The sequence below is a fragment of the Stegostoma tigrinum genome, chromosome 2 (genome assembly GCF_030684315.1).
Source record: "Stegostoma tigrinum isolate sSteTig4 chromosome 2, sSteTig4.hap1, whole genome shotgun sequence".
Lineage (NCBI taxonomy): Eukaryota > Metazoa > Chordata > Chondrichthyes > Orectolobiformes > Stegostomatidae > Stegostoma > Stegostoma tigrinum.
The window spans coordinates 107,000,355-107,016,685 of record NC_081355.1 but is presented as its reverse complement, the minus strand read 5'-3'; the positions used below and the strand labels follow the sequence as shown (position 1 = coordinate 107,016,685).

Here is a 16,331-nt window from a genome sequence, read left to right as displayed (position 1 = left end):
ATGAACCAGAGTACAGGGAGGGAATTCCAGAACTTGGGCCTGGATGATGGAAGGGCAACAATGATGGAGCAACGAAAGTTGAGAATACAGAAGAAGCCAGAGTTAGAGGAGCGCAAACATTTCAAAGAATTGTTGGGCTCAGAGGGGAAAGGTTATAAAGAGATTTAAAACATTGCTTGATTAGGAGCTAACAGGCAATGGTGGCAACAAAACTACTCTGGACCTATACAAAATCGGTATGAGTAGGAAAAATTTACAGTGAACAATTATTCTCCGAACATTTTTTGCTCATTTCTGTACACAATATCATTATGGTACACAGAGCAGCTAAAATCTTAACTAATTATTCCATCAGCTAACCCTAACCCTATCTTAAAACCAAACATCAGTTATAGTTCTCAACTCATCTTTCCTGTTTATGCTGAGGCATAATAGTGTACTTGTAGCAATGGCATATACTCAGTGGTTTATGCTTCCAAACAGACGGTATCGCCCTGATGGCATCAAGACAAGAAAAATGTTAATTTTATAAATCACTTCTGGACAACTTTGTTTTGGTTAGTTTTATCATCAAATTTGCTTTTCTTCTAAATAATTAATCTAGCTTTTACTTTGTTTTTATAAAAATAATTTTAAGCCACACATGCCACAATATAGGCATGACTATCACTGGAAAACCAAAATCACTGAAGAGCTGAGTAGAGATCTTATAACCTTTCTAACATTTGATACAAAATTCGACAGATACAACAAATAAACTTTTTATATTGCAGCTACATAGTTTATGACACAATATCTGTCAAAATGAGCTCTCAAAAACATATCTAATCTCCTATCGTGTGCACTAAATTAGCAAACAACATATGAAAGCACTAATTTACCTTTTTTGCTTTCAATGTTTTCCTCCACAATGTAGAGAAAACACCATCTGTCCAGTCATTTGTTGCAACATCCAAAGTCCCAAACATCTGGGAAGCTGTGATTGCCTTTGGATTCATTTTCATCTCCTTGTGAGGCTCTCCACAATCTGTCATTGCTTTCATTAAGGTATTGATACACTTTGTTTTCCCAGCTCCACTTGGGCCGAGAGTCATCATACCTAAAACAGATGCAACAATTCGTTTTACAAAAAAAATAGAATCAACAATAGACAACTGCATGAAACATCCCGGAAAATTAATTGCAATTATTTTTAAAACTTTTAAATGGTTATTTATAAAGTAGTAGATGGAAAGCCAATTCAATCATAAATGTATGGATGAGTTTTTTTCTAACTTGCACATGCATCACATTTGTAGCATATTTCATTGCACTCTTCAATAAAGTGCACTCTAACCATGTCGGACTCTTTGAGTTTCATAGAGCTGAATGAGCTTCAGGATCCAGGGAGGATGGTAAATAATCCCGGCATCGATTGTTTGTTTCTCGATAGCAGCTTCTAGTTCGGGATAACCAGCTTTATCCAAGGTAATTCCAGGGAACAAGTCATTGATCAAACTCATGAATAAAGGCTCATCTTCATCCACCTAAATTAGAATAAATATATTTTTCATTGTGAAATCCTTTCTCTTGATATTCTATTATTTGAGTTTTGTCACATAAACAAAAACATGGATAGATTTGGACAGGACCCTAAAATGTACATTCTGATGTCTGTTACTACCTACATAGAGAAACATAGCTCAACTGTAAAAGCAGTACAAACTCAGAGGGATAATTTTCATGTTACTATTGTCCTGTTTAAAATGGCAGAAGTGCAAATTAAGCGTAGGTATCTATGCTGACTTACAACGGTGTTGACATCCACCTTGATCTTCCCAATAGACCTGTTTCCTAGTGGTCAGGGCTTCCATCCGTCCACAAAAAAGAAACCTCAGGCAAAAATGTAAACTGAGGTGCAATAATGCAATCAGTACTCTTCCCAAGTTATACGTTGCTACATCTTACTCTAACCCACCAGTGATACAAGTCAGAAAACATAATTTCCCACAAAACCTAAAGGGTTCTTAATGTTCACAGGCATTCTGAGATTTATTTCCTACACTGGAGTCATGGTCATAGAGTTGTACAGCACAGAAACAGACCCTTTGGTCCAACTCATCCATGCTGACCAGACATCCCAAATTATCTAGTCTCATTTTCCAGTATTTGGCCTATGTTCATACACCCACCCAGATACCTTTTAAATGTTGTAATTGTACCAGCCTCCACAACTTTCTGTAGCAGCTCATTCCATACTTGCATCATTCTCTGCATGAAAATGTTACCCCTCAGGTCCCTTTCATGTCTAGTTGCTAAAATCTTAATAAGCAAAGTGCAAAATAACACTAATGCAAACAGTAAAAGAAACAGAGGTAACACAAAGAAAAGTAACAAGTGTTCAGGATTTGCAATGTATGCCCAATAGGCCAATGGAAACAGATTTTAAGAGTGACTTTTGAAAAGAGAATTAGATAAATGCTTGAAGGAGAAAAACGGAAATGATATGGCAAAGAAGTGGTGGAGTATGAAAATTCCTTTTCAAAACAGCCAACACAGCTCAATAGGGTGAATGAATTCATTCTATGCTGTCATAGCCTATGGCTGAGATTGAACTCTCCAGCTCCTAAATGCACGTAAGAATGTGTTCAATGGTGACTGCCTCTCCTCCCCCACCAATGAGAAACCCTGCCAGATCAAAGAGTTAAGAGCTGAGTGGCGAGCTCCTCAGTGAATGACAGGCATCGATGTTAGAGCCCTGCCTTATCAGAAGCTGCCAGGCTATCAGAGGCACCTTTTCCTGTGCTTGTTGCAGCCCAGCCTCAGTATTATACTCAGCATGGATCCTTTGGAAGACCAGTACATTCTGTCACTCTGAATGACCAGACTTATTTATCGCATCTCTGCTTTCTGTCTTGAGACCAGAGCGTAATCCGTTCTGTCACTTGTCCACTAACACCACATTCTTCGACCTTATTCAAAAGTTTATTCCAGGGTATTTATCAACACGTTTCGAATATACAGGTGAGTTATATTTACTCCGTTGTCTTTGTCTACTGTCTCTGTTACCGCTTCAAAAACTTCAAGTCTAGTCAAACACGACATTCCCTTTCAAAACCCATGTTGACTATTCATTAATTATGTTTCTCATTTTAGAAAAGAGAAACAGAAAGAACTGCGGATGCTGGAAATCAGAAACAAAATCAGAAAATGCTAGAAAAGTTCAGCAGGTCTGACGGCATCTGTGGACAGCAATCAGAGTTAATGTTTCAGGCCCAGCGATTATTCTGAAGAAGAGTCACTGGTTCTGAAATATTAACAATGATTGCTCTCCACAGGTGCCATCAGATCTGCTGAGATTTTCCAGCAATTTCTGATTTTGTTTCTCATTTCAGATGTTGTTCCATTCTCTCCTCTTGTGAAGATTGCATTATTTTTAATCCCGCTGATGTTTGTCAACTGTTTAGAATTCTCTGGATATGTTCCACCCCTCTTCTTAAACACAATGATTAAATTATCTCATCTTCCAGTCCTCTGGCAATAGAGACTTTTCTAATAAACTATTAAATATAAGTAAGAACCCAATGCCACCTCGATCATAGTTTCTTTCAAAATATGTAGATGCAATCCATCGATCAAATCAAACAAAATTACTGATTTAAAAAAAATTAAATGTACAATGAATAGTACCCATGTATTGACTAGATCCAAATATTGTAATATTTCATTTAAAAGCAATGAATAGGAACAAAAGACCATCCTTCAAGATACAAATCTGTTTCTGTACACATACCAGTTTAGAAAGATTCATGTCACGCAGAACTCTCATCACCACGGTCTTCTCTGGTTCATTTGGGTTTGATCTTTTGACAGCGCCCAGAGTTCTCAGCACGGACAGAATATTACGCAAACCAAAGTCATAGTGCACCTGCCAATGTAGAATAATAAGCAACACCATACGAACATCATTGTCAGCAACAATGAACATTAAAAGGTGTTGTAAAAGTTAGACACAATGTAGAATACAAGTAAGCCTCAACACAGATTAGAGCTGGAGGAACGCAGCAGGTCAGGCATCATCAGAGGAGCAGGAGAGTCGATATTTTGGGCCTTTGTAGGCCTTTCTAGGCCCAAAATGTTGACTTTCCTGCTCCTCTGACACTGTCTGACCTGCCTGTGTTCCTCCAGCTCAACTCTATATTGATTCTGACTCCAGCATCTGCAGTTCTTGCTATCTTCTACAAGTAAACCTGTTTGGTATTATTATAACTTCCAGTCACAAGAAAGACAAATATATTTTGGATCTCACAATTTTTTAAAGATGTATTTATGTGTTGATGCAGCCTTAAACTCATACTGAACTTATTTGTAGAGTGAACAGGGTAAATGTTCATTCTATGAGGGAGGAACCTTCACTCCTATGTGATGTGAGGCCTTTCAAAGGGCTACAGTCTATAAAACATATCCACACGGTGCAAAGGAAAGACACCTGCAAGCACAAAATGCTGTATTGTGTACCTCAGGCATTAAACTACTGTGTGGAATCCAAATTCTGGTCCCAATCACTCTTGTCCAAATCGCACAGCATCAGGAATCAATCCCACAAATAGCTGTGATGCACAAGTAATGTATTGTGGCCTAAAAAGATTGAAACCACTTGCTGAAATATAAAGCATCTACCAGAGTCCCATAGCCTGCACATAATGCAGGAACTGCTCAATTCACACCTTGGACCATAAAGCCTCATATAACACTGAAGATGGACAGGGTCTGGACCATCATTCTTGTTGTTGCAGTTAGAAAGACATTCGCTTAACAGCGGATGGTGTAAAGTAAACATGTATTTACAAATGTACATACTTACAATGAAAGAGCCACCTGTGCCAGCTATGTGTCCTCAGAAAGTCTTCACCTCAACCCTTTCCCTCCCACTGTATCTTCATGCAGTTCTGGATTCCCAGTGAGAAACCTTACTCAAGCACATGGAGAGATACCTCTATAAATCTTCCCCAAAACTGACACTTAGACACATTCTGGTAAAATATATTCCATTTTCAATTCTGTCTAACTAAATAACTATAAGTCAAGACATTGACAAAACTTAACTTTCTCAAATTATCTGCCTGTTTTGCAATATTGTTACTTGTCCAAGAAACTTAAATAAAAAATTTACAATGGCAATGAGCTTTATATCATTTGGAAATGATATGGATTATGAAGAAGGTTCAGATTAGAGAGATAGCAAGAACTACAGATGCTGAAGTCAGAGTCAATACAGTGTGGAGCTGGAGGAAGGTCCCAAGGTTCAATTTAGTTTCATCCCAAGAATTGCTAAAATGCATTGCATGCTAACTAAACAATTGTGATAGGGACAATAACATCAATTTTTATTACATTCACAGGATGAACTTATTGAATGATTTGGAAACTTCCCAGTCTTGTAATGCTTCATAGTTCAGCTGTCAAAGAAGGTTTGTTTTTAATATTTCAGCTTCCATCCAAATCCTACATTCCTGTCTGAATAATTTATTTCATTTCGTATAAAACTACATTTAAAATATTAAAAGCATAATTTTGGTATTTTACTTCCTGTTTGCCGACTACATGCATACATCAATGTGATAGGCTGCATACCTTGCTTACTGGCAGTACCATTGCTGGACACCTGGAGCTCTCTAGTGTGAGCAGCAGGTTCAAATTAACTTTTGAGAAAGGGAATCCATGCTACAAAGCTCCACAAAACTTTGCAGTAAATTTTGTTTGATGTCAGCCGGAAGTCCCATTATTTTCCCACTGACCACAAAAACCAGACTAATGTACTATTGTAAGCATTAGTAAAGTGTACCTGTTTTGATAATTGCTCCTCACAGAGTTTGTAGAGTGTATAAAACTTGCGACTAAGAATTTGGTTATCACGGAAACCAGCACTAGCCAACTTGACACGCATTATAATGGCACGGTCAGGCACCATCATGGCCACTGTACGGAACTGAATCTTTAGATTTTCAGGTAGCTCCTGACGTCCTGCATAACCTGGGTTCTAAAATTAACATTCGTTATAATGCAATCACTGACAAAATTGACTTATTTGTAAATTAAACAACTTTCTGCTGCAAAACGTAATTTCTTTCAGCTAGTTTAGTATTTGGAAGAAAACTACAAATTTGCTTCTTAATAACTCACATAAGAACACAAGAACTAGGAGCAGGAGTAGGCCAACCTACCCTTCTAGCCTGCCCTGCCATTTATTAAGATCACGGCTGATCTTTTTGAGACTCAGCTCCATTTACCTGCCCTCTCACCATAACCCTTAATTCCTTTATTGTTCAAAACTTTATCTAGTGTTGTCCTAAACACCTTCAGTGGGGTCGCTTCAACCACTTCACTGGGCAGGGAATTCCACAGATTCACATCCGTTTGGGTGAAGAAGTTCTTCCTGACCTCAGTCCTACATCTGCTTCCCTTTATTTTGAGGCGATGTCCTCTAGTTCTAGTTTCACATGCTAGCGGAAATAACCTCCCTGCCTCCACCTTATCTACTCCCTTCATAATTTTATATGTTTATATAAGATCTCCCCTCATTCTTCTGAATTCCAATGAGTATAATCCCAGTCTACTCAGTCTCTCCTCATAATCTACCCCTCTCAACTCTGGAATCAACCGAGTGAATCTCCTCTGCACCCACTCCAGTGCTAGTATATCTCTCCTCAAGTAAGGAGGCCAAAACTACACACAGTACTCTCCAGGTGTGGCCTCACCAGGACCCTATACAGCTGCAGCATGACCTCCCTGTTTTTAAAGTCCATCCTTTGAGCAATGGCAGGCAAAATTCCATTTATCTTTTTAACTACCTGCTACACCTACAATCCTACTTTTAGCGATTCATGCACAAGGACACCCAAGTCCCTCTGCACAGCAGCCTGCTGCAATTTTTACCACTTAAAACATAATCGATTTTTGCTGTTATTCCTACCAAATTGGATGGCCTCACACTTATCAACATTGTACTCCATCTGCCAGACCTTCACCTTCTCACTTAACTATCTATATCCCTCTGCAGATTTTCAGTGTCTTCTGTACACTTTGCTCTATCACTCACATTAGTGTCATCTGCAAATTTTGACACACCACAATTTCAGTCCCAACATTGATCCCTGAGGCACACCACTAGCCACTGACCGCCAACCAGAAAAATACCCAGTTACCCCTACTCTTTGCTTTCTACTGGTCCACCAATCCCCTATCCATGCCAATACATTACCTGTAATACAGTGCAACTTTATCTTACCCAGCAGCCTTTGGTGTGGTACCTTGTCAAATGCCTTCTGGAAATCCAGATACACCACATCCACAGGTTCCCCATTCTCCACCATGCAAGTAATGTCCTCAAAGAATTCCACCAAATTAGTTAAACGTGGCCTACCCTTCATGAACCCACGCTGGGTGTTCCCAGTGGGACAATTTATATCCAGATATCTTGCTATTTCTTCCTTAATGATAGATTGAAGCATTTTCCCCACTACCGGAGTTAAGCTAAATGGCCGAGAATTACTTACTTTTTGTCTACTTCCTTTTTTAAATACTGGCGTCACATTGGCTGTTTTCCAATCTGCAGGAACCACCCCAGAGTCCAGTAAATTTTGGTAAATAATTACTAATGCATTTGCTATTTCCCCTAATCACCTCTTTTCGTACCCTGAGATGCATTTCATCAGGGCCAGGAAACTTGTCTACCTTTAGCCCCATTAGCTGGCCCAGCACTGCCTCCTTAGTGATAATGAAGGTTTCTAGGTCCTCGCCTGCTATAGCCAGTTTTCGGCATGTTATTTGTGTCTTCCACTGTGAAGACCGACATAAAATAACTGCTTAAAGTCTCAGCTATTTCCTCATTCCCAGTTATTAAATTAGCCTTCTCATCCTCTAAAGGACCAATTTTTACCTTCGCCACTCTTTTACAATTTACATATTTATAGCAACTTTTGCTGTCTGTTTTTATATTCCAAGCTAGTTTACTCTGATAATCTCTCTTAGTTTTCTTTATAACTTTTTTTGTGGCTTTCTGTTGGCCTTTAAAGATTTCCCAGTCTACTAGTTTCCCACTACTCTTTACTTTTTTGTATGTGTTTTTTTTCAATCTGATATTTTCCTTTATTTCCTTAGACATCCTTGGCTGGCTGTCTGTTTGTTCAGCAGATATAATTTCGATCTTTAATCTTAAACTGTCTCTTACCATGGTTAGGAAGATACCAAACTCTCTGTCCATTTCTACAACATCACCATCAGTGAAGTAAAACTGGGGCTTTTTGTTCTTCTTACATTGCAATACAATGTAGATTTGCTGAGCAGCTACGGATAGCACAGGTAATTCAATACGATTAAATTCATCAAAGCAACCCCATGCACCAGACTGAGCGAGACCTAAAGGGAAAGATCAGTAATTCAAAGGTCTGAAACCTCAAATTGTGAATCATTTCCCAAAAGAAACCTAATATTTTACTCAGAGATGGTAGGAACTGCCAATGTTGGAGAATTTGAGATAGCAAGGTATACAGCTGGATGAACACAACAACACAACAGGCCAAGCAGCATCAGGGGAGCAGGAAAGTTGACGTTTCGGGTCTGGACCCTTCCATTCTGAGCTTTCCTGCTCCTCTGATGCTGTTTGGCCTGCTGTGTTCACCCAGCTCTATAACATTGTTATCTCTAATATTTTACTCCTCGTGTAACATTGCAACAGTGACTGCACCACAAAATTATTGAATTACCTGGAAAATTCTTTGGGACATTTTGAGGTCTTGCTATAAATACAAACCCTTCTTTGTTCGGTCTCTCAAAACAAAAATCATGGGACATTTATTTATGAAACTACATCTCAGATGATTTATTATGTGAAGGTGCTAGTGTTGGACTGGGGTGGGGAAGGTCAGAAAACCCATGACACCAGGTTACAGTACAAATAGGTTTATTTGAAAATTCCAGCTTTTGGAGAGTCGCTCCTTCGTCAGGTGAAGTCAGAAAGAAGCACACAGAACAAAGAATTTATAAGTGAAAGATCAAAGGCTCACACACTGATGAGGATGTATTAAACAAACTTAAGATGCTGTTAAATCTTTAATCAGTTAGAAATTTTTAATTGATGAATATGTATATGTAAATCCCAAAATTTCTTTCATGTGACTGCCCTGAGAGAACTAAAGGTTTTATCAATGTAAAGAACGAGTGACTTTTTATGCCAGACAATGGATTTTAGGTGTGAGGCTTTGTTTAGAATCTGTTTGTGTTTTGGTTTGGAGTCAGACTGGTTTTATTTCTAAATCAAGAATTTATAAAATGCCACATTCACTGACTGTCTGTAAATTGTGTGCCTTTTTGAACAAAATAGAATGTATCTGCAAATACAAATTTACCTCGTAGATTAATATTTATGCATGTGTGTGTTTGTGTGTGTGTGTGTGTGTGTGTGTGTGTGTGTTGTGTGTGTGTGTGTGTGAGAGAGGAGAGGGGGTGTGTGTGTGTGCGTGCATGTGTGGGAGAGGAGAGAGGGTGTGTGTGTGTGTGTGTGTGTGTGTGTGTGTGTGTGTGTGTGTGTGTGTGTAATGATTTATTGGTTGTACTTGCTCAAAGAGAATAAAAAGATAACATTTACCTTTATAAATACGACCGAGGCCTCTGTAATCCATCTGATCAGAGCAATTAAACACAACAACGTATTTTCCCAGACATTTGCCCATGTCTTTGGTGGTCTCTGTTTTTCCTGTACCTGCTGGTCCTGCTGGTGCCCCACCCATGCTCATCCCCAAGGCCTGAGACAGTGTAATGTAACACCTGAAATGGGTATACAAAAACAGATATTTAATGATTTATAATTAAAATCTGATGTCCCAATGATATACAAGAATCCCCACTAAACCAAAAATAGCAAAATATCAAGAAATCAAAACATAATGATGAATATTCAGAATGAATTTCAAAAAAGGTACATTTGATAAAACTAACTGAATTCTTTAAAGAGGGAACACAGCAGGCTATGGCAAGGTAGTAGATACAATACATCTAAATTTTTCAACAGACCTCTGATAAGAAACTGTGTTATAGACCAATCAGCTTAGACCTTGCAGGGTCTCAGGACAAGTTACAGCATGGTCAGTTAGCTGGCTGCAAGACATAAAGCAGAGAGTTGAACTGAATTGAATTTACTTTATTTTCACATGTACCCAAAAGTACCCGAAAAGTTTATAAGTTGCTGATGGACAGGCTGGCAGAGAGAATGGCAGTCCTTCTCCAGCTGACCACCATGGGAGACAACGTATCAGCTCAAGCCAACTTCGGCCAGATTGCAGTTGGATTATGTGTGTGCTAGATGAAGCTGAACAGTGCAGGAAAAAAGTCAATGATCTTTTGTGCTCCACTGAGATAAAAGTCACCTTCTCTCTGCTGCCTCACACTCAAAGGACCACTAATTACTCTAATTCTTCCTCTGCACACATATCTTACCAAGACTAATGGACTATAAAACTCTTACTATTGTATGTATGTAACCCATACCAAGGCTCTCAAATCCCATCCTTTCAAACAACTAACCCTCGCTGCCTTCTGTGTTTCCTAGTGAATCACTGGGGATAATCTCTCAGCTCTCTTACTCAGACATCACCATAACTTCTCTTTCATTCAAGTCCATCATACTCAATCCATCCTTCTGTCTCATTATAAGGAAAGTAGGGCTGTAACTGAGCGGAGAAGTTCAAGACTGGCGGTGGTTGGTGGACATTAGGCTCCACACGACCCATGAGAAGAACATAGAATGAACTAGAGAAATTCATGTCCACTCATGTGAGGGGCAAGGAAAGCTCAGTGGTTAACCAACACAGTAAACTTAATTGTTCTGCTGTCCTCTTACCACTGGAGTGAATTTATTCCTATCTTGCACAAGGTTTTATCCCTCTGAGACAATTAATTCCCTCTTCTCTTCTGCTAGCACCAGCACAGTACACAGCCAACCTTGATGAAGAGCAGGCCAGCACAGAAACGCTGAGCTCCACCTCCAGCTCTGAGGAAGAAATCACTGAGGAACACACAGAGAAAACAAGGCCTTTACCAACGTCCTCCACCAGCTCAGAGACTTTCACCCCAATGGATTTTCTATCTAGATGAGATTCAGGGCATATTCAATGAGCACATCATTGATACATGTCCACAGTTGCTGAGAAGGAAATGCCCGCGGTCACTGCAACTCAGGGAACTACTGGAGTCTAGGCACCTGCTCAGCTCCAGGCAGAAGATGATCTCATGGTCTCAGCCATTAATAACTTTGCCAAAATGCAGGAACAGCAGGAAGGCTTGTCAGAGGCAGTCGGTGAGCCAGATTGAAAAATGGAGGACTCTACCAACCTTATCAGCACAGTGCAGCCTTCACAATGCATGTGCCTGGCTGTTTCTGCTGACAGTTTGGTAACCACCATATAGAGCCAAGGACAGTACACACAGTAGCTGCTGGATTTCACTTGGACCTGTACTCCATTTCTCTGGCCATACGTGCTCAGCATCAAAAGCAAGTCGAGAGAAGATGAAGGACCTCTGTTTCATTCCAGATGCCCCCTCCCCTCAGGGAATCAGGGTGATGCCAGCAGGTGTCATCAGGACGAGGAGCCACAGGCAGGTCACCTAGAAGCACCTCCTCAAGACACTCTGCAGGTCCCCAGCCCCTCTATTTTGCTTCTGCTTGTGATCTCAAAACTTGCAGTAGTTCAAATTGAGGAGAGTGAGCCTGAATCAGGATAGGACAATCTCAGTGAGAGAACCCTCTAGGCTCAAGGGCAGCCAGAAACAACTGCTCGACTCTTCCGAGACAGAAAAATCACTTTCAGTGCAGGCTCCATCCTGCAGAGTTCGGCACTGTGCTTTGATCAGGAAATATATTTACTCAGCATACATTAATGGCAAGGGTGATATGTCAATGTAGGTAAATGTGTAATTGTATAAATATGTTCACTTGCACTACAGAAATATGTGCGGTTATATTTTCACTCTCAGACCTGATTAAGCTGTACACATTTGAAAGATGAGCAGCCACATCAGACATCCCAAGCATGTAAGAAATTGCGTTTGTCTAGCATTGGACTCACAAGCAACTGCCTCATTACAAGGTAACCTCAGATGCTAAAGATCTTTGAATTGTGACATTCAGGACTGCAGCCATGGTAAGGTCCATGTGAGATCTATGAACTGGTGTCAAAAAGTGATGTCAGATAGATAACACAGGTTTAGTAAAATAAGTCCTCAGCCCTGTCTTCCATAGCAATGAAGCCTCATGTTACACCTTCACACAGTGTGCTATTGAGGCTTACCAAGGATGTCATTGTCATGCCTTCTGAAGGAGCTCTGCGGTATGTGACATTATCCAATTGTATGTTGTACAACCAACATTTTAAGCATTGACAGTAGAATTCTGCCAGTAAGCCACCATTAAATCACCACAGTGAGCTCCACAAAGAAAAGGCTCACTTCCACATCAAAGGCCACGTCCTTACATGCTTACATTTCTATGTGAGAACCTGGCAGCTGTGAAACATTGAACTGAAACAAAGTTACTGGATAAACTTGACAGGTCTGGCAGCATCTGTGAAGGAAAAAACAGAGTTAACAAAGCGTTAACTCTGCTTTTTCCTTCACAGATGTTGCCAGACCTGCTGAGCTTTTCTAGTAGCTTTGTTTTTGTTCCTGATTTACAGCATCCGCCATCCATGGTTGTACAATGTACAATTGGATAGTGTCACATACCTCAGAGCTCCTTCAGAAGGCATGACAATGACGTCCTTGGTAAGCCTCAACATCCACAGTGCTTTCGGTTTTTATTTAGCTGTGAAACATTGTCTTTCAGATCTTGCTATGAAATATGCTTGTGAGATGGAAATTTCAGGTTCTGCTTTAAATGCCTTGTTCTCATGACAGTTGCATTGCTGATATAACAAGGAGGGCATTAGTACTCAAAATGTGGTGCTCCTGATTTCTTGAGGCCAGGATTTCAATGTGCATTCCTGGGCAATGATTGTCCTGGAGATGGATGTGTGCTGTTACTGAATGAGTGAAGGCATGGTTGCCATAGCTGCCCGAATACAGTCTCCAATTCCAAGAACTTTATTCCAGACTGAAGGATGAAGCAGTGATTTACTTCGTCCACTTTGCATGTGGTGTCAGCCACTTTGTGCAATTTGCTTTTATTCCTAGATAGCAAGGATCCAACATCATGTTCTTTGAATGACTTGTGCCTGTGACACAACATTTTGCCCAGGTTTCATGTTCCCTTTGTTGCTGTCCCTTTGACCTTTTAGGCCTTTTGGCCTTTCCCTGTTTCCACTGAGGCTGTTCCTATTATAATTAATATGCCCACTTTAAGAAGACCATAAGACACTGGAGCATAAATTACACCATTCGGCCCATCATTCAATCATGGCTGATAAGCTCCTCAACTCCATTCTCCTGCTTTCTCCCCATAACCTTTGATCCCCTTGATAATCAAGAGCCTATCTATCTTAAATGTACTCAACGACCTGGCCTCCATAGCCTCCTGTAACAGTGAATTCCATAGATTCACCACTCTCTGGCTGAAGAAGTTTCTCATTATCTCCATTCTAAAAGGTCTTCCCTTTACTCTAAGGCTGTGCTCCCTGGTCCTAGTCTCTCCTACCAAGGGAAGCATCTTTCCATCATCCACTTTGTCCACGCCATTCAGCATTTTGAAAGTTTCAATTAGATCCCCCCTCATCCTTCTAAACTCCAATGAATATAGTCCCGGAGTCCTCAAACATTCCTCATATGTTAAACTTTGCATTCCTGGGACCATTCTCTTAAACCTCCTCTGAATCTGCTCCAGGGCCAGTACATCCTTCCTGAGATATGGGGCCCAAAACTGCAATACTCCAAATATGGCCTGACCATTGCCTTATAAAGCCTCAGTAATACATCCCTGCTGTTGTATTCAAGTCCTCTCAAAATAAATGCCAACATTGCATTTGCCTTTCTGACTACTGACTCAACCTGCAAGTTTACCTTGAGAATGTAGCTTTGAAATTTTCCATGTTCTTGTTTATCCTACACCCTCTCTAAAGACAGCCAGATCAAGATGGTGAGAATTGCATTATTCTAGAAGCTTCCTGCTCCCTCATATTGTCTATGAGGTGCAACCCTTCTAACTATAATTACCTTCTGTCAGCATCATCACTTGCTCATTGCAATAAAACCTAACCCAAGAACTGAGTTGCCCACCTTCTCAGGACCTCATGGACAATCCCCAATAAGACAATGATTGTTACTAAGCATACCCCTGGACTGTCCTACCAAGACAGTCTTGACCAACCACAGTCCAAACTGATGTCTCTACTGCATCCCAACTGAGCTACCTGTGATTCCCAGACTAGATTCACTTGAACTACAGGACTACCCATCTCAAGCTGAAGGACACAAGTCTGTGAAGGATCAAACAACTCACTATTGTGGCCAAGCCCCTCGACTGGAATCGAATGAGCCATTGATTGACTGTGGTTGTGCTTTGATTTGATTTGATTTATTATTCTCACATGTACCAAGGTACAGTGAAAAGTATTGCATTATATGCTAAACATACAAATCATACAGTACATAAGTACATCTGGGAAATAGAAAACAATGCAGAATATAGTGTTACAGCCACAGAGAAGGTGCAGAGAAGGATCAACTCTAAAATATGAGAGATCTGTTCAAAAGTCTGATAACATTGGGGAAGAAGCTGTTCTTAAATCTGTTCATACATGTTTTCACACTCTATGCAATTCCCTGCAGTCTTGGGCGGAGCAGTTTCCATACCAAATTGTGTTGCATTGTGATGGTGCATCTATGAAAATCGGTAAAGGAAATAGAGCAGTTTTTCCGCCGTCTTCGCCTCCATGCCTACTTCTTCAACCGGGAGCCTAACCCTCCCTCCACTGACCCCTTCACCCGCTTCCAACACAAGTCCTCCTCCTGGACACCACCCCCAGGCCTCCTACCCTCCCTCGACCTCTTCATCTCCAACTGCCGTCGAGACATTAACCGCCTCAACCTCTCCACCCCTCTCACCCACTCCAAAAAAAACTTCTTCCCCGCAGAACGGGCAGCCCTCCGCTCCCTCCGCTCCAACCCCAACCTCACCATCAAACCCGCAGACAAGGGTGGTGCAGTGGTAGTATGACGCACTGACCTCTACATCGCCGAGGCCAGACGCCAACTCTCCGACACCACCTCCTACCGCCCCCTTGATCATGACCCCACACCCGAGCACCAAACCATCATCTCCAACACCATTCATGACCTCATCACCTCAGGGGACCTCCCACCCACAGCCTCCAACCTCATTGTTCCCCAACCCCCGCACGGCCCGTTTCCATCTCCTTCCCAAAATCCACAAACCCGCCTGCCCTGGTTGACCCATCGTCTCAGCCTGCTCCTGCCTCACCGAACTCATCTCCACCTATCTGGACTCCATTTTCTCCCCTTTGGTCCAGGAACTCCCTACCTACGTCCGTGACACCACCCATGCCCTCCACCTCCTCCAGGACTTCCACTTCCCTGGCCCCCAACACCTCATCTTCACCATGGATGTCCAGTCCCTATACACCTGCATTCCGCATGCAGATGGCCTCAAGGCCCTCCGCTTCTTCCTGTCCCGCAGGCCCGACCAGTCCCCCTCCACCGACACCCTCATCCACCTAGCTGAACTCGTCCTCACCCTCAACAACTTCTCTTTTGACTCCTCCCACTTCCTACAGACTAAGGGGGTGGCCATGGGCACCCGCATGGGCCCCAGCTATGCCTGCCTCTTTGTAGGTTACGTGGAACAGTCCCTCTTCCGCACCTACACAGGCCCCAAACCCCACCTCTTCCTCCGGTACATTGATAACTGTATCGGCACCGCCTCTTGCTCCCCAGAGGAGCTCGAACAGTTCATCCACTTCACCTACACCTTCCACCCCAACCTTCAGTTCACCTGGGCCATCTCCAGCACATCCCTCACCTTCCTGGACCTCTCAGTCTCCATCTCAGGCAACCAGCTTGTAACTGATGTCCATTTCAAGCCCACCGACTCCCACAGCTACCTAGAATACACCTCCTCCCACCCACCTCCTGCAAAAATTCCATCCCCTATTCCCAATTCCTCCGCCTCCGCCGCATCTGTTCCCACGATAAGACATTCCACTCCCGCACATCCCAGATGTCCAAGTTCTTCAAGGACCGCAACTTTCCCCCCACAGTGATCGAGAACGCCCTTGACCGCATCTCCCGTATTTGCCGCAACACATCCCTCACACCCCGCCCCTGCCACAACCGCCCTAAGAGGATCC

The 16,331-nt window shown here is 41.8% G+C and overlaps 1 protein-coding gene across 4 annotated transcripts in view; it reads right to left on the bottom strand.

The window, feature by feature from the left end:
* Positions 1 to 16,331, bottom strand: part of dnah5l (dynein, axonemal, heavy chain 5 like) — a 384,422-nt gene that overhangs the window by 177,681 nt on the left and 190,410 nt on the right. For all 4 annotated transcript variants that reach the window (XM_048552307.2, XM_048552297.2, XM_048552277.2 and 1 more), the window contains 6 exons: positions 9,626 to 9,804; positions 8,210 to 8,397; positions 5,825 to 6,019; positions 3,773 to 3,907; positions 1,337 to 1,526; positions 882 to 1,099 (listed from right to left, as the gene is read on the bottom strand). In XM_048552307.2, the coding sequence (XP_048408264.2) occupies positions 882 to 1,099; positions 1,337 to 1,526; positions 3,773 to 3,907; positions 5,825 to 6,019; positions 8,210 to 8,397; positions 9,626 to 9,804 (1,105 nt within the window). The remainder of the gene's footprint in view (positions 1 to 881; positions 1,100 to 1,336; positions 1,527 to 3,772; positions 3,908 to 5,824; positions 6,020 to 8,209; positions 8,398 to 9,625; positions 9,805 to 16,331) is intronic.